The sequence below is a fragment of the Podarcis erhardii genome, assembly GCF_964252035.2.
Source record: "Podarcis erhardii genome assembly, chromosome: 10".
Taxonomy (NCBI): domain Eukaryota; kingdom Metazoa; phylum Chordata; class Lepidosauria; order Squamata; family Lacertidae; genus Podarcis; species Podarcis erhardii.
Window position 1 is genome coordinate 22,087,937 of NC_138500.1, and position 24,844 is coordinate 22,112,780.

Genomic DNA, 24,844 nt, shown 5'->3' on the forward strand with positions numbered 1-24,844 from the left:
ACTGGGATTATGTCAACCCAAGCCTTGGGGAATGACCCTGAAATGGGAGCGGGTCCAATGCTGGAGTAAAATACTCTGGTGGGTATTTTTGTTGTTATTATTATTATTTCTGTGTCTCCCCTCGATCCGCAGATCTCAAGGTGGTTCACAACATAATTTTGTTCAGTGCAATTGTGAGAGGATTTATGGGCAGACACACTGCAAGAGATACAACTATTATTCCCAGCAGCAAAATCATCCCAAATTTATCCTAGGGTTGGGCTTTGCTTTTTTTTCCTGATCAGAATTGGCCGGGGAGGGGGGGAAATCAGGCTGAAATGTTCTGCTTCTGTGGCAATTAATACCATATGCTTCATGTAAAAACAGGGCAAGGCAGCTGTTGGGTTTATTATTATGGTAATATCCTAGAGACAGGAAATATAGCATGAGGGCATCATTTCAGGCCTCATCACAAAGTTCTTACCTTAGAGAACGCAGCAGAGGCAAAGCAACTGCATAACACTTGTCCCATAATTATTGGGAACGTTGTTGTTTTTTACTTCTGTATGTCTGAATGCATACAGCAGTTGATATTCTCCACCATAAGGAAATTTTAGGCTGCAGTCCTTAACACACTTCCCTACTGAATTAGGAGAGACTTGAGCAAACACACTTAACACTGCACTGTCAATATATGTATGTTTTGTGTGAGAGAGCGTGAGTGAGTGAGTGAGAAAAAGAGAACAAGAGAGAGAGAAAGTGAGAGAGAGATTTATGTGACTTTCATCCCTTTCTTGTTGCTAGCAAGCCAAGTTTTGACAGCAAATGTTTTCAGTTTAGTTTCAAGTAGTCATTAAAAGCAAAAGCTGAAGTTCATTAATCAAATACTTTGCATGGCTATTTATTTTTCTCTGATCTCTTGCAGCCTAAAAATGTTTTCTCAAGTACCCAAATGTGGCTAATTCCAGACAAGATTCAGGACAAAGCATGGCCAGCTTGTTGTGGTCAGCAAAGAGGGAGCTGAGATGTCTTACTAGAATGGCCCCCAAAGTGACTATGATGAGCACAGTTTCTTGGGGAAATTCAGCACATCCATAGGTTGTGATCAGATTTTGCCAAAAACAAACTCTGAAGCAAATTTGTGGAGGTTCCTCCTGAAACCAAACATCTGGGAAATTTTGCAGGATGCCAAAGGAATTTGAGTAAGAGTAGCATACTCTTTGAGATAAGTCTACAACCTGACCTAGTTCTGTCAGGTCCACCATTACATTGTAGCCTTTGTGCACTCTCAAATTCATAATACATTTTGTGATGGGTTCTGAAACAGCTCTGGTGCGTATTCAATATGGCAACGATCTGGCAATGCAACCTCTGAAGGACAATGAGGTGAGAACTTATTATTTAGAGGTGCAGCCTTGCCAAGGAAACCCAGGGCTCACCTCAAAGCGTTGCCTTCCTCCCGAGCAGCCATGAAGATTTAGCACACCGATAAGCAAACACCACTTTACTGAGGTGCAACTGTGGAAACTGAAGGGAAAGGAATGTGGAAAGCAAGCGTGAAGAAGGAAAAATGTTGGGTCAACATAAGGAAATTCAAAAGGTTCATGGCAAGGAGTCATAGTTGGAAAATGTTTGGTGGGATTATGGATATCTGTGTTACTTTGTTTCTTCCCCTGCACTCTTCCTTACTTCCTTCTTCTTTTTCCAAGTAATTTCTACAGAGGAACACAGGAGATGTTCATGCTACTTGCTGAGAGCAGTAATAGTAAGTTTCCTTGGCCCATGGATTCCACAGACCTTTGAGTCTCCTTCTACTACCCCGCAGGCTAACATCTGGGAACATGAGAGTTCCGTGGCAAGTCTCCGTAGCCCTTAGAAATTGGTGGCATCTTCTCAGATATTTTGCATGAGAGCGAGAGATGCATGGATTCCATTAGCTCCTTCCTCACATGACACCCAAGAACGTCTCAGGCGCAGCCTCATGATCTCCTAGGGTTTTCTCTCTCACACACACCACAGATATCACACTGCAGTCTCTAGGTCCTCGTGGGGAACCACTTGGTGGTTCTGATGACTCTCCAAATACGAAGCTAGATCTGGGTCCCCAGCCTTCTGCGCCCTGTCTCGAGGTGTCCTACCCTACAATGAGAGAGAGACAGACAGACAAACAAAGAGAAGAGGGGCTTAGAAATAGCCTGGGGAACAACACAACACTGAGCAGCATCAAACCAAACAGATACTTGGTTTGTTTGGCTACAACAAATGCGTTACCCTCTGATGTGAATAACTGAAATTAGAATAGTATCCTGTGTAGCCCTATTGATAGCCCCATTGTTGTTGTTTTTTGTAATGGTGGGCAGGCAGGTGGGTAGATGAGTCATCACACAGAGCAACCCACCAGATGTCTTTGGTTTGATTGGTCACAAAGGTGTGTGCTTGGTTTAAAGCACGGTAGTCCGTGTAAAGAAACTGATTTGCTAAGAGACCGTAGTCTCAATCGTACTTACTTGGAAGTAAATTAATTATAATGAATGTCTGTGAGGGCCTTTCCTGAAACAGTTTGTAAAGGAATGAATAGATAAATAAATAAAATGTTCACTTGGCACTTCCCAAATACGCTTTTGCCGTTTCTTTGGCTGAGGTGGATACATGTTGGTTTCACTTGTCCACAGCATTATTGAAATGGGTTTGTTTGGTTTGGTTACCTTGGAATCCGTTTTCCTCAATGACGCTCCTGCCTCCACCAATAACTGGCAGATGCCACGGTGGCGCTGGCAGGCTGCCTTGTGCAGTGCCGTCTCACCCCTGTGTGTGTACAACAGAGAAAACTATCAATAAGAAACACTCTTTTTTTTGCTATTAATCACTTTTACCAGGGCACCCTTATAAGTACTGCTGACACAGACACTTTTTTAAGTCTTGATCTCTGGCTTCTTGGTGCTGTCAATTGTGTTCATGGATTTATTTTTATTATTATTATTTGCATGCTTAAAGCAATGTACTGAATGCTAAGTTGCTGTCCAGACTAAAGCTCCAGTTTGAACCAGCTACAAGAATGCCCCCCCCCCCGCCCTGTTCAATGAATTCCCTAACAGTAGTGAGCTTCCCCCTTTCCTGCCTCTGAGTTACCCCTCTCCCCCCACATCCTCTGGCCAGTCTGTTTGGCTTCTGCCTAGGGGTTATGCTCTTTAATTTTTTTTATTTTTTTTTTTGAAAAACACTTTAAATCTGGAATCATTTATATCACACAGTTCTTTGCCTTTGGGGACTGAGTGACACACTCCAACTCGAGCACTCCTTTCACACCATCCTGGAAAAAAAGATATGCATTATGTCGAAACCTCAGTGCTCCAATTTAAATTAATATCAAAAGGCAACTTCAAGGCCATGTCTCTGCTTGGACTTGAATCAAAGGCTTTAGCAGCGCCTGCAAATGCAAAATTGTAATTCTCATAGGCTGTCTAATGGACAGGTTATTTGAGTCCCCATATTGGAACCTTTGCAGGTACAGAAGGGAATAAATTGTGCCTTTCCTTTTCAAAGGCAGAGAGATGCTGGCATAAGCTAAGCAGAACCAAAGTCTATTAGCTATCTTTGCATTGCTTGGAAGCACTGGAGCTCTAAAGTTCTTGGGAATGCTTTTTCTCCTACTCTTCCTTTTCTTTTCTTCCTAGGCTGTTACAGCAGCCATCAAAAAGACACCAGAGGGCATTAATTAATCTAGTACCACATTCGAGCTAAGCACTTTGTGTTTAATAGGAGGGATGACTGATGGCACTTAAGAAGATGTTTCAGCACAGGATTCTTGGCTCCCAGAATTTCTGGTGAGTTTTACAAGGGTGCGAGTAACTTCTTGGGAATGGGCTTTTTGATGTTTCATAAACTGGATTCTGCAATAGGCAGCTGAATGGATTTCGTATCAGATACAAACAGGTTCAGAATATAATGCATCAACTTTCAGATAAGAAGATGCAAATGCAGAGATTTTGATAGTCACAGCATAACACCAGAGGTAAAAACCCAACACCAACAATGCTTTTTCCATTTTTCAAATTCACGTTTCATCAAAGCATATTCTGAGACAAATTTTCACTTAACTTCAATGCTAGCTCTATAAAACAAACACACACAAAACTATATTATACCCTTTTCTTTTCTTCAGACAATGGGTGCAGTGAGGAGAAACCAGATATTATTTCCAGAACATTTCTACTAAAATGACGAGGATAATGTTAGCAGAAAACACTGGGGGGGTGGGAGAATTAAGACATGACTAATGTCACATACACAAATTCATAGCTGCATTGATTAATCTGGAGTAACTTCTACTCCCTGGCTTCTGTCTCCTTTTCTGTTTTCACACACACACACACACACACCCCCAATTTCTTCCACAGAACTCAAGACAGCATATGCAGGGTTCCTGGGCAACCTCCCATCTAGGCTGTGACCACAGACATACTTTCTTTACTTCAGCAAGGTTGTTGCATCATTTGGCTTTCATCTACATATGGGGACCAATGACTGTTATGGATTAACAGGGGAAGTCAACAGGGTTGTGAACTCCAATTCCCATCAACCCCAGCCAAGATGGCCAATGAACAGGGTGGAGGGAATGGTGCCTGTGACATCTGAAGGACACCACACTGATTTCATTTATTTATTACATCTTATATAAAGTGGTACCTCAGTTTAAGAACAGCCCTGTTGACAAACTATTCGGTTTACGAACTCCGCAAAACCGGAAGTAGTGTCCCAGTTTGCGAACTTTACCTTGGTCTAAGAACAGAATCTGAATGGTGGGAAGCCTCATTAGGGAAAGCGTGCCTCAGTTTAAGAAAGGTTTCGGATTAAGAACGGACTTCTAGAACGGATTAAGATTGTAAACCGAGGTACCACTGTACTGCCTTTCCTCTCCAAGGAGCACAAGGTGGTGTACATTCCTCTCCCCTCCCCATTTGTTTCCCCATAGCAACCCTGTGAGGTAGGTTTGACTGAGAGACAGTGGTTGGCCCAAGCTCACCCAGTGCGCTTCATGGCTGAGTGGAGGTTTGGACCCTGATTTACCAGTTACTAGTCCAACACTCTAACCATTACACCGCACTGGCTTGTCTGCCCTAGATTAGAATCTCCATTTCAGTATATAATACAAAAGAGAGGGGAATAGTACATCTATCTTTTCAGTGTCTACTCTCTCTACCACTGGAATTCGCAGTACAAGAGGGAAGTTAGAGGAAGCTAGTGAAAAAGATCTGCATCGATCAATGTGAAGCTTGCCCCTTTATCTACATATGCTTTGCAGTTTAGGAAAGACATTATTATGCAACTGGAAAGAAACAGCAGGAAGTCACTGCTTTTTGGATTATTTTAAGAGGTGCTTGGTTAAAAAAAATAAAGGAGACCAATGGACACACCTAAAAGTGAGTTGGAATGAAACCAATGAAATAGAAGAGCCAAGTGGTCAGGACTTACGTTTCACTGTCTGTCATATCCACTAACTCAGAAGGACCTGTCAAAGGAAACAAGGTAAATCACATGGCAATCCTCAAGTTCATCAACACAAAATGGATTCCAATTCAGGGGCATGCTGAGGATTTTCACTTCCTTCCCCTTTAGGTGGTACATATCAACACAATAAGTGGAAATAAATAATAATAATAATAATAATAATAATAATATTTATAATTATAATTTATTATACCCCACCCATCTGGCTGGGTTTCTCCAGCCGCTCTGGGTGGCTCCCAACAGAGTTACAAGCATAACAAAACATCAAACATTAAAAACTTCCCTAAACAGGGCTGCTTTCAGATGTCTTCTAAAAGTCAGATAGTTGTTTATTTCCTTGACATCTGATGGGAAGGCATTCCACAAGGTGAGCGCCACTACCAAGAAGGCCCTCTGCCTGGTTCCCTGTAATCTCACTTCTTGCAGGGAGGGAACCGCCAGAAGGCCTTCGGAGCTGGACCTCAGTGTCTGGGCTGAACAATGGGGGTAGTTACGCTCCTTCAGGTATACTGGGCCTTGGCCATTTAGGGCTTTAAAGGTCAGTACCAAGACTTTGAATTGTGCCCAGAAATGTACTGGGAGCCAATGTAGGTCTTTCAAGACCGGTGTTATGTGGTTTCAGCGGCCATGCCCAGTACAAGGAAATACAATGCAGAGTGTTAAAATTCATTGGCGTTTGGTGCCTATTGAGACTGGTAGGGTGGGAGGCAGACAAACAGTAGATCAAGCCAGAGCCAGTGGCAGGTAGGGCCAACTAATGCTAGTTTGCACCCTTCCTCTTCCTGCCAAGTTCTACAAGAGCAACACTAAGACTAAGGAGAAGGCAGATGATGGTTAATGTCACCCTTTAAAGTGGTTGTAGGTATGAAGGCAGGCAGGTGGGGAGAGGCTGAGGGCAGACTGAGGTCAGTGGGGCAGTGTTTCATTCACCTTCAGTTACCAACCACCATTGATAAAATTCTAATTTTGAATCTGGGAGAAATTTAGCATGTCTTTAAGGTGAAGAAGACAAATGTATACATTTTGAGAGGATGGAGCTTAGGGACAGGGCGTCAGCCTTGATTTTTAGCCCAGTGCCCTTTACTTGTTTATTATTTAGTATGATTGTTTCTTGTTTTGTTGCTGTCATTTATAAAGTGTCTAAAATTAAGCACCAAAGAGAAAGTTGAAACAGAGAAAGAAAACAACAACCCACCTAGGGGTTTGCCAACGAAAGATAAAGATACAATATGGTGGGGCAAGGGGAGGAAATCAAATGGAAAGGAGAGTTAATTAGTTGATCCAGTGGAAATTATTCAGTAGTAAAGTCCACTGAGTTAAATGGAGCTCACTCCCAAGTCATAGCTGTCAACGTTTCCCTTCTTTTAAGGGAAATTCCCTTATTCCGAATAGGATTCCTCGCAAGAAAAGAGAAAAGTTGACAGCTATATCCCAAGTACGGATGCATAAATGTGATATATTTAAAGGAGGTTTGAAGCACACACACACAGCCCTGACTGTAGTTTATCTCTGACAGAGCTATAACTCCCAGCATGCTTAGCTAACCACAGTTCCCAGGATTCTTTGGGGTGAGGGGGTGCTTAAAATGTATAGTGTGCATACAACCTAAATGTGCATGGGATTTCAGCCTTTTTTCTCAAATGCCTGCCTCTCCAGCAACCATCTCATGCCCCCCTCTGATTCCTCCCCTTTTCTGGACCTCGCTTTCTTATATATATCAATCTCCCCTTTGCTGCCAGACGACCATTCCAAATCCTCCTCTGGCTCAGGACAAAAGCCGCACAGATGTGGGAAAGGCTGGCACTGGAGAAAGCTAGTGGCACTGTCATCGTGCCACAGCAGGGAGCTGGCTGCTTTTACCCAGGGACAAGGAGCAAAGGAAAGCGGGGGAGCGGGGCGGGAAGGCAAGGAGAAAGGGAGTGCCAACTAACCCAATGGAAATCCGGAAGGGAAATGCATGAGTGAGATTTCTATCAAGGAAAACAGCGGGGAGGGATGGGGAAATAAAAACAAAACGGGGAAAGAGAAAGAGAGAAATGTGCAGGGAGGTGGAGAAGTAAAGAAAAGGATCAGGGAATTAAAGGAAGAATGGCGAGGGGAATCTCAGCTGAAAAGAGCTCAGAAGGGGAAAGCAACAGGAGGGTGCCCTGTGGGGACCACTGTCTGTCCTTAACAGCTCCAGTTGTCAGCCCGTCTCAAATTCATAATTCTTTCCCCTTTATCCTGCCTTTAGCTGCACCACACACACAAACACACACACATTGGTGGTTTCCCAGGAAGCAAAGCACATCAAAATCCCTATGGTGCTGTGTGTATGTGGGCCAAGAAGGTGGGGCGAAGATGTGGAAAATCAGGCATCTGCCCCCTTACAAGGAGACAAAAGAGGAAGCTAAAGGTTCCCATTTCAGCCAGATTTCCAAACAACATGGCACCCATAAATGCAATCCCCTCCTTCCCAATCAACCCTCTTTCTTAACACAGACAACATTAAGCCTCTGTCTTCCAGCCAAGAATAATGCAGTTACTCAGACCCTCTTCACATGCACTCCAAGCTACGGGAGATGCATTTCTCCATGGCGATATCCCATCCATCTATGTCATGTGTGAATATGCAATCCCATGGGTGGGAGCTGGCAGGTGGCGGAGAACCATACAATTGATTCTGCTTATGTGGCTGCACTAATAATGAGGGCTGTGTGTTTGATCTGGAGGAACCTCAATACCCAAACCAAACTGAGGAGATTCATATGGTTCCCCGGTCATCTAGCAACTTGCAAGAGAAACTAAGCAAGGGAAGGATCCCAGGTCTGTGTTAACAACATGCTACTTTGTATGTTGTTGTCAAAAAGCATCTCCCAGGCTGCAAAGAGCCCTGAACTGTTGCAAGTGAGCCCAGAGTTTTCCTTAAAAAAAATTCATTGGAAAGGAAGTCCAAGCAGATGCCATTGAGTACCTCACTAATAGAAGATAAATGCAACCTCCCCATCCTCTATTATTTTTTTCCCTTGAAGCTCTGGTCCCTCATCCCATGTTCTTCAGAGGCATGTACTGAGGCCACCACCTTCAAATGGGTGAAATAGACCTGCTGCTAAGGTCATCAAAGCACCACGTCAAAATGTATGGCTGTCTACTGAAGAAGTGCCAATATGTTTCAGCCTTTCTAAAGGGAACATATGAAACCAGTTGGTCAGAGACTTTATCCCTATTCATGCATCAGTTGCATGAAGGGAGAGTGAGATTGTGCTGATTGCTCTCCTTCCAGTGTCCCAGGCCTGCAGGCAGCATCAGTGACACTCTTTCTCAGTGCTGTGTTAGTTCATCATGTTGTTATTGAACAAATAAGGTTTGTGGTGAGACACAAACCAACACATGTTTGCATCACTGGCAATAATGGTTCTACAATACCACTACCAAGCGTCTGAAAAGCTATTGTCTGTGCACTTTGCCAGTGGAAGGGCTAGACAGAGTGATTTTTTTACACCCGTGCCTTACAACCAGTTAATTGATCAGAGCCAATAAGGCCCCTTGAATGTGAAGAGCTTGGCACCCACTCCCTCACTCACCGTGGTCTAGGATGTACTTCACAATCTCGCCATGCCCAGTCTTGGCTGCGTGGTGAAGCAAGGAACAGTGGTCAGGTCCCTGGATTAACAGATTAGCTCCTTTTTTGCAGCAGTCTATGAACTAGAAGATAAATGCATAGAGAAAAGTCTAAATAATGCGAAGTTGTGGTTTCCTTTTGCAGACGTGGCGTTAAACAAATTGCATTGCTAAAACAGAAATAGCTGTTAGGCAAATGTTTGCTGGGCTTCCAGATTCAGCTCTGAGCAATGGAGAAATAAGCAAGTATCTTTAATAGCATTTCATGAACGCCTTACACTGTAATGTAAAATAGGTTGGACAATGGCCTATTAACTTTGTGTTAATTTTGTTTGTAACTGAGGTGAGGAACCTCTGGCCCGCTGGCCTATTTGGTCCCACCATGTCTCTCCATTTGGTCCACCAGGCCATTTTGGACAAGCCACTACTCACCTGTCCTGCACCAGGGACATTTATGATGTCTGGTACGGAGCAGGTAAAGTTCCAGCTGGGCTGAAAAGGGGTTTGCAGGCACCACAGATCACCTGATGAGTAGCACCTGCAAAAGCCTTTGCAATGAACTTTGAAGCTCTGCCCATCAGCTGATTGTCAGGGGTTCAACACACAGCACAGGGCTCTCTGAATAAGCCAACAATCAGATGAAGCCCCAATAACCTTCAGCATAAGAGCCCATCCTCCCTAGGCCAGTGAAAGTCCTGAGAACTGGTTTGCATGTGATGGTCATAGAAAACTGCTGCACACATTAGCTGTCACTGTGATGAGTGAGTTGCACGCATACTAGGCAGATAGGAGCAATTGAGGAGGGCATGGAGATGGGCTTGTGAGAAATGTGGGGTGGAGAGAGTCCTGGGAGCTGCTTAGAGAGGCCTGGTAGGTCTATATTTCGTCCTGCTTGTGAGCCTTCCATAGGTACAGTATCTCCTTGGCCACTGTGAGAACAGGATGCAGGACTTGATTCTTATATTACGTTCTTCACAAAAATCTGTCTCCTGGGACATTTCACAAGCTTCACAAAGAGAACATTTTTAAGCACTGAGCCAGCTCCAATTCATGGATTGCAATTATCCAGAAGCAAGAACTTCTCATGGCACAGCCCACCTCAAATTCTTGTGTGGACGAATAAAAATCCTAGTCTGTGGTCAGAAAGCACATAAAATATCCAAGCTGAGCAGATTTGGGTCTGTTTAGGAGCCTCACTTTCTGTTCCATGACGGGCAAAAGGTGGGATCTAAATGTAAGAGAATCAGTAACACGGCATAATGTCATTTTTGGCAGTGATCCCTTGATCAGAAAAATTGTAACCTCTGAAATGTGCCTTGGTTATTGAAAAACAGGTGATGCAATGACAGACATAAGCAGCATAATGACAGGAGTTGGGGAGGGGGGGAAAACCCTCCCCTTTCTACCCTGACAGGAGAGATATAGGAGAGGCTTGGCATTCCTGGAACCTGCTTGATATCTGAACTGCATTCACAGCAAATACTGAAATTGCAATGAAGTGCAAAGGAGAGCAGAAACTAATGTACTATTAGACTGGCCATACATCAAATCATAAGATGATAGACTGTGGTGCCTGTTACACAGATGGGTAGCTACTTGCATCTGCACTGAATTATGCGTTTAGGAGTGTTTGGATGTTGTAGTATTGCTAAGACTAGTCTCTTGGGGAAGTTGTGAGTGTTTAGCATTTAATAGTAATTCTTCAGCTTATAAAGTAACTCAGTATGCTTGAGGGTGGGTGTGTTGTGCAGGATAAGGCCTTGTAGGTATTACTTTATTTCATCGGAGGCATGAAAGATTTCCAGATATGATTGGAGACATTTTCATTCCAAAAAGCTTTTCCAACAGAATGAATAGGTCTCTGTCATGGGTAGCCACTTGCTATTTTTTCTGAGCTGCTGATCTTTTCTGTTCTGTTTTAAACTGTTTTCTAGCTTCTTTTGCTACATTTTGTACATTGCCTTGAGATGACTGTGGAAGGCGCTTAAAACTTACTTATGTACATACTTGCACTCGATGAGATCTCTTGTTCTAGAAGTCGTTCTAGTTTGCATTTGGTATTCAAACTCCATTTGGAGTTTGAAGAAGGATAACAAATTATCCTGGCCTCAGTTATCCACGCTTTGATAACCTCCAGGCTAGACCACTGTAATGCGCTATGTGTGAGACTGCATTTGAAGACTGTTCAGAAATGATAAGTTAATGCAGAATGGGAATGGCCATTATGAAAAGACTGTGCCTGGACTATTCTAACTGCACTCACTCCCAATGCATTTCTGGGCCCAGTTCAAACTGCTGTTTTCACCTTTCATAGCTTAGAGTCAAAGCACCCATATACAGTGATACCTCGATTCTCGGACATAATCCGTTCTGGAAGACCGTTCAACTTCCGAAATGTTTGAAAACTGAGGCACAAAGGGCTGGCTTCAATTGTGGAAAAAAATGGAAAACACACAGCGGAAGCTGTTCAACTTTCGAGGCGCATTCAAAAATGGAAGCAATTACTTCTGGGTTTTCGGCATTTGAAAACCAAAACGTTTGGCTTCTGAAACGCTCGAGGTACTACTGTATGAAGATCTTGACTAGAGGGCCTCCTGCTAGTGCCCCCATCATCTATGGCAGTCTTTCCAACCTGGTGCCCTCCAGACATTTTGGACTACAACTCCCATCAGGCCAAGCCAATTTGACAAAGGCTGATCTAAGGTGAGGCTTTATGGCAATGGTGCCCCAGTTCTTCTCTCCAGTGAGGTTTTCCTGGTGCCCATCTTAATGTCCTGGTTTAATTTTCCAAATATTTAGATGCAAATGTAAGCTAGCCCACCAGCCATTTTAATCCTGTTCATAGATTCTTTGGCTTTCAGGGGTTGTTCTATTTCTCCATGTTTACATTTTTAGTTATTTTTTAATCCCTTTTTTGGTTGATCATCCTTGAGATATAAAAACTTGTATTAAATAAATAAATGAATGGTAATAATAACAACCATGTAAGGGGTATAGGGAATATCAATGAGGATGCATCAGAACTTCTTTTACTTACTTTTAGAAAATCACCAGCTATTACTGACTGTAAAAGTGCTGCAAAGAACAAAAAGAGGACATTAGCATTAATAATCATTCTTGACACAAATGTTGCCCGATTGTGATAATTAATACAAAATAAGAGGCTCGAACCAAAGGCCTTATATTCTACAGGCATGACCTTTCCAGGCCATTGTTATGCATTGCAACTTAGATTTAAGAGCATTTTCACACCTGAAACTTAAATCAACACATATTTGCAAATGTAAAAACAGCAGCAGCAGCAGCAACCCTACATCTTGTTCCATATTCTATTCTGCATCAAAAAGCATCACATACAAGCTGCATATGAACTTCCAAAATATCCTCTCTCTCTTTTCTCTCACTTGTGAAAAATGGCAGCTCTGGATTTGGTGCAGTGCAGTCAGTTCTCCTGCACATGACATCAAGCCGAGGGGGTGCAAATTTGAGAGGAGTGATAACTAAGAAGATCCATTTGGGTACACCAAATTTTGGCCTTGCGCAAGATGACATATTACAGAAGATTGCCAAAGTCTGACCCTGAAAATCGCCTCATCACATCGGACCCTGTTTCACACATTATGTAGCACCAATCCCCTATTTGCCCCGAGTGCAAGGAGTTGCTGAAATTACCAGAACTCTGGTGAATGTACCTGTATAACCCAAATATTTTCAAATATCCACTTGCCACATAAACACTTTACATATTTAGGGGTACACCAACCAATGTAATGCATTAAAAGGTGCTTAGTGACGTGCTTAACCAGTAAGGGATTCCTACAGAAGGCTTCAATTCAAGGAAGGCCATAGCTCAGTTGTGGCACATCTGCTTTGCCAACAGGAGGTTCTGGGTTCAATCCCTGGCATCTCCAGGTAGGGCTGAGAATATTGCCTGCCCCAAACCTTGGAGAGCTGCTGCCTGTCAGTGTGGACAGCACTGAGCTAGATGGAGCAACACTGTCTACGAAAATTTTGGCACAACACCTGGGAAGACAGGCAAAATAATGCCAGTGTACTGGAAGAAGCAAAGATCTCCAGTGTCAAAGCGATGATTCTTCAACATCAACTTGGTTGGACTGGTCATGTTGTGAGTATGCCTGATTATCGTCTTCCAAAGTAACTACTCTATTCCAAACTGTAAAAGCATAAGGCTGGTGGTCAACAAGGCAAATCTTTAAAAATGTAGTATAAACACCAACAAAAGGAAAACACTGGCCTGAAAGCACTCCAATTGGAGAACAGCCTTTACCAAAGGTGTCATGGGCTTTGAAGACGCTCAAACTCAGGACGAAAGGGAGAAACGCACAAAGAGGAAGGCATGCTTGGAAAACCCTGACCGTGATCAACTCCCGCCTGGAAACCTATGTCCCCATTGTGGAAGGATGTGTGGATCCAGAATTGGCCTCCACAGTCACTTAATGACTCAAAGTTAAGACCATGTTCATGGAAGACAATCTTACTCGGCAACGAGTGATAGAAGAAGAAGAAGAGGAAGAAGAGGAAGAAGAGGAAGAAGAGGAAGAAGAAGAAGAAGAAGAAGAAGAAAGGGTCTGATTCAGTATAAGGCAGCTTCCTATCTTTCTAAGAAACCATATCCATATATAAAGGATCAGTTATACATAATCCAATCAGTTATTTGCAGGAGTGGGGAACCTTTTCACCCACAAGAGCCACATTCCCTCATGTGCAACCTCCCAAGCACCACATGTCAGTGGGGGGCGGGGCCCCCACAAAAAGTGGGTGGAGCCACAGGTGCGACTCTTATCATGGTAGAGTAAAAGTCAGATGTTCCTACGTACAGCCACACTTCATGCTCCTCTCTCTTCATGCTCTATCCAGGCAGGAAAGAGGCACAATCATAATTCAGTGGTATATTCCAGCCAGGAGTAAACCAATTGAGGAGGGTTCGGAGCAGGAAAATTGAGGAGGGTAGCATGGGAACATGGCTTGAGAATAGTCATGGGAGCCAGATGGAGAGGGTTGGGGGGCTGCATTTGAACTCTGGGACTGAGGAGCCCTATCTCTGATTTATAGTTGGCCCATCACCATGCAGTTTCAAGGTGGGTTACATTCAAGGTCAACACTAAGTCATCACTTAGACTGTATCAAAGAGCAAGCAGAAACTCTGCAGATGGAGTTATGCTCTGCAAAAATATGCATATTGAGCAGCCAGTGATGGGGTGAGACACAACTTAGCAGGGAGGGCATATCACAACCCAGAGGCCATCATAGTGAAGACCCTCTCATGCACCACAACCCAAAGAACGTAAAGGTCATCTGTAAAAATGCAAATTTCAGAGGCGTATCAGTTCACCTCTTGTTTAAAGAGGCATAGTTCTGATGGATTTGCCTTTAGATGAGAATTGAAATTATTTCAGTTCCTCCAAATATCACCTTTGCCTAGTGCAGAAACAGAACTGACTCTAGCACCACCATATTCCTGACTAGAAGCCCTCGCCTCGACTGGAGTCTGAAAAATGAAGAAGTGCAAGCAAATTGGCAGAGAATTTTCTCTGTGCAGTGCTGGGCTGGCACCTCCGTGGAGAGAATTCCACAAGGAGCTCATTATTACTCCAGGAATAACACCACAAATGTGTAAAAGGGAGAGGGAGAAAGAAAGAAAGAAATCACTGCAGGAAGAACTGAAGGATGCAAGCAAAGAAACTAAGCAGTGTTGCTCACTCAGAGAGTCTATGTTTGCGATACAAGATTCAAATGCTTCTTGCATCAGACTTTTGTGTAAGAGTCTCAGGAACATTTCCTCACTTCATCTCCCATGTGCAGCACAGGAAAATGTAACATCCAAACCAAAAGGGTTATAAGACAACCAATAAAACTACAGTAACTCTTAAGGCAGATTTCATGACAACTTATTTACAGGTTTTCCGAAAAGCACCCAGCAGCTCTATTAACTGGGACACATGTGTTGCTTTGCTGGGTATTGTGGGGTTGTTTGTTTGTTTCTAAAGGGGCAGATAAATGAATAAAAAGGGTGTGTGTAAGAGGGGAGAATCTTTTCCTGTTCAGCAGATACTGTACCTCCAGCAGGCTCAGTCAAGCAACTTCTTCAAGTCTATTTGTGGAAACTCTACTTCCAAAATTATTTATTGCTGCTTTATAAGATAAAGGTGTCCCTGATAGTTAAGTCCAGTTGCGAACAACTCTGGGGTTGCAGCGCTCATCTCGCTTTACAGGCCGAGGGAGCCGGCGTTTGTCCGCAGTCAGTTTTTCTGGGTCATGTGGCCAGCATGACTAAGCCACTTCTGGCGCAATGGAACATTGGCACCAGAGCAGCACATGGAAACGCTGTTTACCTTACCTATTTATCTACTTGCACTTTTTGGTGTGCTTTCAAACTGCTAGGTTGGCAGGAGCTGGGACCAAGCAACGGGAGCTCACCCCATTGCAGGGATTCAAACTGCCGACCTTCCAATCGGCAAGCCCAAGAGGCTCAGTGGTTTAGACCACAGCGCCACCTGCATCTTAAAACAGAACTCAATAAGATGTGTGAGGTATAAATAGTAAAATTATCATTGTGGAATGAGACGTCCCTATTTTCATTGGAGAAATGTTGGAGGGCATGTAAAACTGGTATAGCATGGTAGTTAAGAGACTGAGATGTGAATCACAAGAGCTCCAGTTCTGCTCTTGCCTTTGCCAGGCAGTCTACTAGATAGTCTTAAGCAAGCTCTTTTCCTCTAGCCTCAGTCTGCCTATCAGCTGTATGGGGGACAACAATACTTCATTTACCTGAAAGGACAGTTGTAAGGATTTCAACTGGCCAATGCATGTAGAGTGTTTTGAACTTTTGAAATCACTATAGTGATGTTAAGTATTATTTATTAGCACATTTATTTATGACATATTGTATTGCTAAACTTTTATAAATTGTTATCTATTAAGACATTGCTAGGAGACCTCAAAGCAACAATTCACATGCAACCTGTTTTCTCACACTGGAAGCCCGGATCCATAAATCCATAAAACTCAGCTTGCATTGTTAGCCTTCATTATTTCTATTTTTGTCTGTGCAGTTCCAAAGGAGGGATGGAGCTGTCAATACATTGGGATTTTAAAACCCAAATGAAAATTTCTCATATAAACAATAATAGAGCTATTCATCCAATACAAGCATCCCTGGAAGTGTTAACTTTACTCCCTCTGCTGGCCATGAACGAAAATATCTCGCCCCTGTATAGAATACTCCACTTGCTTTTCATCAACATTAAGGGGCGAACTGGACACTACGGTGGGGAAACGGCCCTAAATGGTAGAAGGCAATCTCCCAAAGAAGAGTGTGGAAGCAATTTGAAGGGTAGGGTACAAGGGGGATACTGAACCTTACACACACATACAAACACACACACCTAAAAAGTATTCCCAGTCCTTGGTTGTGGGTATGCATGTCGGTGTGTGATGCCCGCAAGAATTTCTCCAGTTTGCTGATGCACCCCCAGACCCCCTAGAAGTTGCTGGTCCCTGCTTTGGAATACTGATTGCCAGATAGGGTGGCTTTGTGTCCTATTCTACAGGGGGCAGTCCTCTTTTCATAGGGACTCCATTTTTAAAGGGCAGCCCAGTCCAGGTCAAGCTTAAAAAGAAAGAACCTTAAGAAGAGAGAGCAGGAACTTTGAAGTTGCCCATCAGCACTTAACCCCTGGACAGCAGACTGAACAGGCAACCCAGCTGCCCTGCCACTGTCTCTTCCGCTATGTTGAGATGCCCTGCACATACTCTATAGAGATATAATACATATATACATATAAATGAGCATCTGCGAGTTTTATGCAAATCAGAGTCCTCTTTTCTGGTGATACCATTCCTTTTTGTTGAGAAAGTGAGTGGCCGTCCATTTGTTAGCTGCCCTGACTCACAGAATCATAGAACTGCAGAGTTGGGAGGGACCCCTGAGACTCACCTAGTCCAACCCCCCTGCAATGCAGGAATTTCAGCTAAAGCATCCGTGACAGATGGCCACCCAACCTCTGCTTTAAAAATCTCCAAGGAAGGAGAGTCCACAACCTCCTGAGGGAGGCCGTTCATTATTCAGAATAGTGGTTTGCACCACCGACTAAGAAAGATTACAACACAATGAAATTCAAAACAGTGACCCTAAATTGCACATTTATTTGCAATTCAATTAAAACTGTTTAGCCCAAACAATTCAACAAAATTGGTGTATTGATACCAGCTTTTTCAAAGGTCATGCACACCCTGCCCCCCTGTCTCTTCACGTGCCTTGTAGCACTGCCCCCAGGTAATCTCACTGCCCCTCACCCACCCCCGGGTTCTAAACTATGTGAGCATGGTTGCAACTCAGGCTTCAAACCGTTGAAAATTGGCTTGGCTCTCAGTTCTAGGAAAAAAGAATCTGGCTGGCACTATCAGTGTGCAATTATGGGCGAAAGGAGGCCTTTAAATATGCATTTATTCAGAGGGCGACAAGTGTTGCTGCCTCACAATACAGAGCATGAATTATGCACACGTTTTATCATGCCATAAAGTATCTCCAGGCCTTGAAGATGTCACCAAGCATTATTCCATTCAACAAACACGGAGACCAAGTCATTATTTTCTTGACTTTTCCCTAAGATGAGCATTTGCAGCAAGAAATAGAAGTGCTTTAGTGCTCTTTGATTGGGTAAGTGGATTTGCTATACACAGACACATACATACACACACACACACACACACACACACAGTCCACAGAAAACCTTGTGTGACTGACAAAAGTGCAGACCTAAGGCTTCTACCCATCTAACAAACTGGCAAAATACAACGTTGGCAACACGGCGCATTTCCCTGGGCTGGCTAGATCATCAATAGACCTCCATTCTTCTAGCAGGGAGAAGCCGGGAGGATGAAAGAGGTAACTTGCTTTTCTATGCATTTTTAAACCTTTGTGCTCTTTGCTGAAGCTGCCAGTGTAAAAAAAAAACAAAAAAAACCCCACCCCCCTGTCAATTAGGTAAACCTTGCACAACCGGCATTGTTAAGAAACAGACTCTCTCTTTCAGAAATGTTGGGACACTGGCAACAGATGTTGGACTGAAAGAATAAGTTCTGTTCACTGTAATTTACAACAAACCAATGCCCTAGAGCTGCTGCTGTTTATTTATTTTTTTAAAAAAACATTTAAGCATTGCATAGCTCCGGAAAAGTGCTCTCACAGTTACCTATTTGGCTGGTAGCTCTAGCACAGCTTTCCCTTCTCATTTTTTTCCAATCAGTCTACAAAAGCCACCCTAAACTGCAGTAATTTCATTTCAACATAGCACTGCAGAGGAGACTTTAAAACTGCAATGAAAGCATACATGGTGGCTACAAGATGTGGCTCTCATAGTCCCCATAAATATTTCCACTTGAGCATGTACTAAACTGGAAGTAGCCAACCTTTTTGGACCAGTGGGCACATTTTTAATTTTGAGAGTGCACTGCAGGCACCAGTCTTAAAATGGCTGTCATGGGGAGTGAGGAATAACACAAAATAAGAAGCAACCACCCGCAACCATCAGACATCAGCTATGTCTTGCTGGTCCTGATTGTGGAAATCACACAATACTGATCACACACAAATAGTAATGCTGCTACTAATAGCAACAGGGAGCATTCCTCAGTACCAGGGAAAATATACAAGGTGGCCACAGAACATTCGTTTCACATAAATTGCTTAGAAGGTACCTGCCTTTCTTACTCCATAACTTCATTTCTATGAGAGCTAGAATCATAGAATTGCAGTGTTGGAAGGGACCCTGAGGATCATCGAGTTCAACCCCCTGAAATGCAGGAAAAGGCAGCCGTCCCATGCAGGATTCAAACCTGCAACCTTGGTGTTATATCAGCATCATGCTATAACCAACTGAGCTATCCAGGCTGAGATACTTGCTCCTTCTTTTTAAACGAAAGCTCAGAGTCTTGGGAAGCTGTCCGGGGCACCAGTGAATGCCTTTATGGGAGCCACAGTGCTCGTGGGCACCAAGTTGGTGACCCCAGTTTGCTTAAGGTAGGTGACACAGATTAAACTAATCAAATATTAAACTAACCAAAACTAAACTAGAGGGGTCAGTTTATCAGTTCTGGGGTTGTAGTGCAGTGTCTTAAAACATTATCATTTAAATCTGAGGTCAAAAGTTTGAATTCCGCAGTATGTCACATTCTTGTTCCAGTTATTCCCTTTCAATAGTGAGCATTCTTAATATAGGCTGGATCTAGACGTATCAAAGAAGCGTCTCAGTTAAATGTGTTGCAAACTTTGCATGAGAAATCGGGTTGACAAAAATGGAACTCCACAGCGCCGCCTGGTGTCACGGTGTTAGAATGCATAAGCAATGCACATAAAGCATTTTTTCTTTGCCAATGTAGCTGGGTCCAAAGCTTTAAACTTTATTTTAAAGCTTTACTTTAAAAGTTGCTATTTTTAAAATTAACTGATACTTTTAGTGAAAATGTTTGCAAATGAATACAACTCGTAACATTCATAGGCATACCTTGAACTGATAAAAGGCAGAGACATTTTGGGGGACTACAATTTATAACCTCTTGATATAAGCCATTGTTTTGAGACAGTGCCTCAAATAACATTTCTATTCTTAGAAATAGCAATGTCTTAAAGCCATCACACTACAGTTGCAGACCTGATAAATGGAGCGTTTCCTTTATTCCTGTAGTCTTCATTCAACAAGGATAGATGAAAGAAAGTCTCTTCCCGCCCCAATTCCTCTCCCTCTCTCTTGTTAGATGAACAGTAGCAAGCCAGAAAGTGTTTAAAATGGGGGGGGGGGCAGGACAAAAAGGGAGGCCTTACAATGGTGCAATCCCATACATGCATATGCAGGCGTAAGCCTCACTTAGTTACTTACTACCAGGTAAGCGAGTATAATGATTGCAACCCAGACAGAGAATAGCTATACCACATCGTCCCCCAAGTGGAATGTTTCATTTGTTTTATTAATTTTTGCTCAGCCTTTTTACACACACAACACAAAGTGGCTTACATAAAACCAGAATAATTCAAGCAAAGTAAATATAGTACCTTACATCTAATAAAGAAATAAAAATGCAGGAAGAATTTGTGCATATGTTTATTCTTTATTTTTATTTTATTCTTATTTTCTTTTTTAAAAAAGAATTTATTTCTGTGCGTTCAAATGAATGGGGAACCATGCTTGGCATGCAGAAGGTGCCAAGAGCAATCCTTGTCATCTCCAGATAGGGCTGATAAACACATCCTGGAGAGCTGCTACCAGTCAGTACAGACTGTACTGGACTAGATGAGCCAACTTGCAAAATAGAGATGAGGGCCAATTCAACATTATGTTGCTTAGATGTACACCGAGCAATTTAATGTGTGAATGGCACATATGTATCAATACAGATGAGTACAATCTGAGTACCAGGATTGGCTGTTGCTTCCTGTAAACCTGTGCAGAGGGTTACAGAGCCTACAGAACATGTGAAAAGGTTCTCATTATGAAGGTGTAGAGTGACAGTTTTGTTGTCTAACTCAAGGATGGGGAACCAGTGGTGCTCTATTTGTTGTTGGACTACAACTCCCATCATCCCTCACTGTGCTTCCTGGGGCTGATGGGAGTTGGAGTCCAACACCAATACCTGGAGGGCCACAGGTTTCTTTTCCTAGCCCTGGTCTAAGAAAAGCTGTGCGCAACCAGAGCGCCAGACTCGCTGGCTTTTCCAATGTATCCTGTAAGACAACCATTTAAAGAAGAAGAAAACTAACCCAATGACAAGTTGATGCCACTTTTGGAAGCAATGAAAAGGGAGAAAATAGTTGTCAAGCTGAAAGAAAGATGGGGGTTGGGGATGGATTACGGGAGCAGGAAGATGAAGGAGATGTGTGAGTGGAGAGAGTACGATTTTGGCTGGCTATCCCATGCACTTCATTAAAACACTGTTATGCTGGCAAGGGGAGAAGAGCAATTGAGTAATGGCACATTTAAAAGCAAAGGCAGAGTGAAAAGCTAATCAAGGCTTCGTATGCAAATGCTTTCACTCCTAATTGCAAGAACTGCTGGCCTGCTCAGAATGCATTTGACTGGAGACTAAGATTCCTCCTTTCTCCTTTGTCTGAAGGGCTTCTTGACCCTCTTTGGTTCTAATAGAATACTTAGAAGTGAGAAATGCAAAAAACAAGCAGCCTTAATGTTTTTAGATGCAGAGAAAGCATTTGATAATGTCTCCTGTTTAAAGTTTTGGAATATTTGAGCTGTGGAGAAACTTTTATAAAAGGAGTTAAGGCAATGTATACAGAACAATCAGAAAAATTGATAGTAAATAACGTATTGACTGAGAACTGTAAGATAACTTAAGGCACTAAACAAGGTTGTCAGCTGTCACCTTTATTGTTTATATTAGTTTTAGAAGTTTTGGTGCAAAGAATAAGATGGAATCAAGAAATTAAAGGAATAAGGGTGGGACAGAGACAATACAAATTAAAAGCATTTGCAGATGATGTGGTGATATCTGTAGAAGAACCAATAGAGTTAATTCCAAAAGCAATAGAAGAGATGGGGGGGGGGGAATGGAGAAATAGCAAGTCTTAAAATTAATAAAGATAAAACCAAGCTCCTGGTAAAAAACATGAATGATGAGAGTAAAAATAAATTACAAAATATATCAGGTCTAAAGATTGAAAAAAAGGTTAAGTATTTAGGTGAATGGTTAACAGATTACAGCTGTATAAAGATAACTACCTGAAAACATGGGATGATATTAAAATAAATTTGCAAATATGGGATAGAATGAAACTTTTGTTGCTGGGTAGAGTGTCGACCATAAAGATGAACGTACTACCAAGAATGTTATTTTTGTTTCAATCAATACCGGTGATTGGCAAGACAGTTTGCTTCAACAAATGGCAAAAAGATATTTCTAAATATATCTGACAAGGGGGAAAACCTGAGAATACAATATAAAATACTGATAGACACAAAAGAAAGAGGAGGTTTCTCCCTACCGGATATGAGATTATATTATGAAGCATCTTGCCTGTGCTGGTTGAAGGAATGGTTGCTACTGAAGAATCCACATATTTTAGATTTGGAAGGTCATGATAGTATTTTTGGTTGGCACACTTATTTGTGGTATGAAAAGGCAAAAGTACATAAAGCCTTCACAAACCATATAATTAGGGGGGAAATGTATAGAATATGGGATAAATATAAAAACTTATTGGAGATAAAACACCACTTTGGCTTTCACCTTTGGAAGCCATAGTGGTGAAAAAGAAAAATATGATGGAAAGTTGGGCGGCTTATAGAAATTTGCTAAGAGAGGAGAGTGGAGAACTTAAATTAAAAGAGTTTAAATTAAAAGAATTTAAGGATTTAGCTTGGGAATTATAGGATTAGAAGTACCTGAACAGTATAGAAATTTATTTATGTATGTGACTACAGCTGCAAGAATGTTATTTGCCCAAAAGTGGAAGGATGAAGAGGTCCCGGCGAAAGAAGATTGGAAATGGAAACTAATGGAGTATGCAGAAATGGCAAAATTTACTGGAAGATTAAGAAATCAAGACAACAAACTTTTTAGAAAGGAATGGAAGTAGTTTATTGAGTATTTACAAACTGTAAACAGATCAAGACATTGGCAGGATTATTATAAAAACCTGCAGTTTTAAAAATATAGATGAGATATAGATGAGAATAGACAATTAAAAAGAATAAGTGAAGGCAATTTGGAGTATGCAGGAAAGGACAAAAATGTAAGGAACCTCAGAAAGAGGGGAAAGGGAGTCGAAACTGAAAATGTTAAAACTGTTAAAACTATGATTAAATAATTGATGTAATGTATATAAACAAAAATGATAAATAAAAATTTAAAGAAGAAAAAGAACAAACTGCTGGCCCACTCAGAATGCTTTTGACTGGAGACTGAGATTCCTTCTTTTTCCCTTGTCTGAAGGACTGCCTGACCCTCCTTGGTTTTGCTGTGCTCATTCAGTGAGACTGCCTTTATATGGGGCTACTAACCATGGAGGACGCAGGTGGCACCATGAGTTAAACCACAGAGCCTAGTTGCCGATCAGAAGGTCAGCAGTTTGAATCCCCACGACGGGGTGAGCTCCCGTTGCTCAGTCCCTGCTCCTGCCAACCTAGCAGTTTGAAAGCACATGAAAGTGCAAGTAGATAAATAGGTACCGCTCCAGCGGGAAGGTATACGGCATTTCCATGCGCTCCTCTGGTTCGCCAGAAGCGGCTTAGTCATGCCGGCCACATGACCGGGAAGCTGTACGCTGGCTCCCTTGGCCAATAAAGTGAGATGAGCGCCGCAACCCCAGAGTCAGCCATGACTGGATCTAATGGTCAGGGGTCCCTTTACCTTTACCTTTACTAACCATGGAAGCTATTTACAAGAGATTCCCTGTGTGACTTCAAGCTACTTGCAAGCCTGGCACCTCCAGATGTCCTGTTTATTAAGCATTCATCCTGATCTGTTAGCAGAGAAATAAAATGGCACTGACTATTTAATGAGCATTCATCCCGATTTGTTTGTGAAGATAGGGTTGCATCAAAGCAAATATCACCCCACACTTCTCAGTGCCTTTTCCCATCACTTTCCTTATCGCAAAAGATCAGATCTTTGGGGGGAGCAGGTTTCTTGCGCAAGATCTCCCCATCAACTACAACTGCACAACCTGAATTTACCAGGCTGTCTCCCACGAGTGCCATATAAGAACGTAGGATCAGAATTATAACCCATATTCCGGCATCACAGAATAAGACAAAAACTGGGAAGAGGCACTGTCTTCAAGTAGAATTGGAAACAGATTGCCATTCAACACTTTCAGATTCGCCTGACCCTGCATCGTTCTTCCCAGAATTGCAGATTTTGCTGTGAAGGAGGCTCAGAAAATAAGCCACAAACCATCTGCCTGTCCCGTTCAGCTTCTCTCACTGGCTCCCTTGGGCTGTGTGGCACTTCACTCACCTGTTCAGAATTCCCACACATCCCACAGGGCAGCCCTTGCTTTAACCAAGAGTTTGACACTTGTTTCTTTGTCAGCAAAGCCCCTACGGGAATTGCAGTCCATGCAATAGGTTTGTCTTGTCTTTTTTTTTTTCTTCAATGCCTCTGACAAGGGGAAGCTGTAGCCTGAATGCAAGTCAGCTATCAGTTCTGACGGCTAAAGTAAATCCTAGTCAGGGCTGCGTGGCTTGACTTGTACAAACTGCAGGATGAAAGACTTGCCCCATAGAGTTGTCTGCTGAGAAGTTTGAGGGCACTGATTTGATGTGAAAGGCCACGCAGCAAAGTGGCTAAGGATCGCAGACCTTTGGGACCTTCCTCTTGCTAATCTTACAAATTCAACTCCATTGCAATGTCTGTAATATACCCAGGCCAACATTTTATTTATTTCATAAAATTTACATGCCTCTTTATTTGATTTTATATTTTTGAAAAGGCAAAGTGATTTACAAACAAAATAAAAAAATTAAATTAACAATTTTTAAAAAACAAAACAAAACAAAACACCAACAAGCCTGCTTTTAACAACAATTTAAAATACTTCTGAAAAACTGATGCAAAAACTTTGTGTGGCTGGAGGGAGAGAGAGAGAGAGAGAGAGAGAGAGAGAGAGAGAGAGAGAGAGAGAGAGAGAGACCTTTATGGTTAACTGCTAGTCATTCATCCAGCACAGGAACGAGGACTCTACAGGACAAACTGTACCTGCCTCATTCCGTAATATATGGCTGTG

General features: G+C 42.5%; 1 protein-coding gene across 7 annotated transcripts in view; it reads right to left on the minus strand.

The window, feature by feature from the left end:
- Nucleotides 1-1,466: 1,466 nt before the first annotated feature.
- DGKI (diacylglycerol kinase iota) overlaps nt 1,467-24,844 on the minus strand; it is a 248,841-nt gene continuing 225,463 nt past the window's right edge. For all 7 annotated transcript variants that reach the window (XM_081878845.1, XM_081878848.1, XM_081878847.1 and 4 more), the window contains 5 exons: nt 12,125-12,162; nt 9,051-9,171; nt 5,452-5,488; nt 2,685-2,784; nt 1,467-2,118 (listed from right to left, as the gene is read on the minus strand). In XM_081878845.1, coding sequence (XP_081734971.1) covers nt 2,002-2,118; nt 2,685-2,784; nt 5,452-5,488; nt 9,051-9,171; nt 12,125-12,162 — 413 coding nt within the window. In that variant the 3' untranslated portion in view covers nt 1,467-2,001. The remainder of the gene's footprint in view (nt 2,119-2,684; nt 2,785-5,451; nt 5,489-9,050; nt 9,172-12,124; nt 12,163-24,844) is intronic.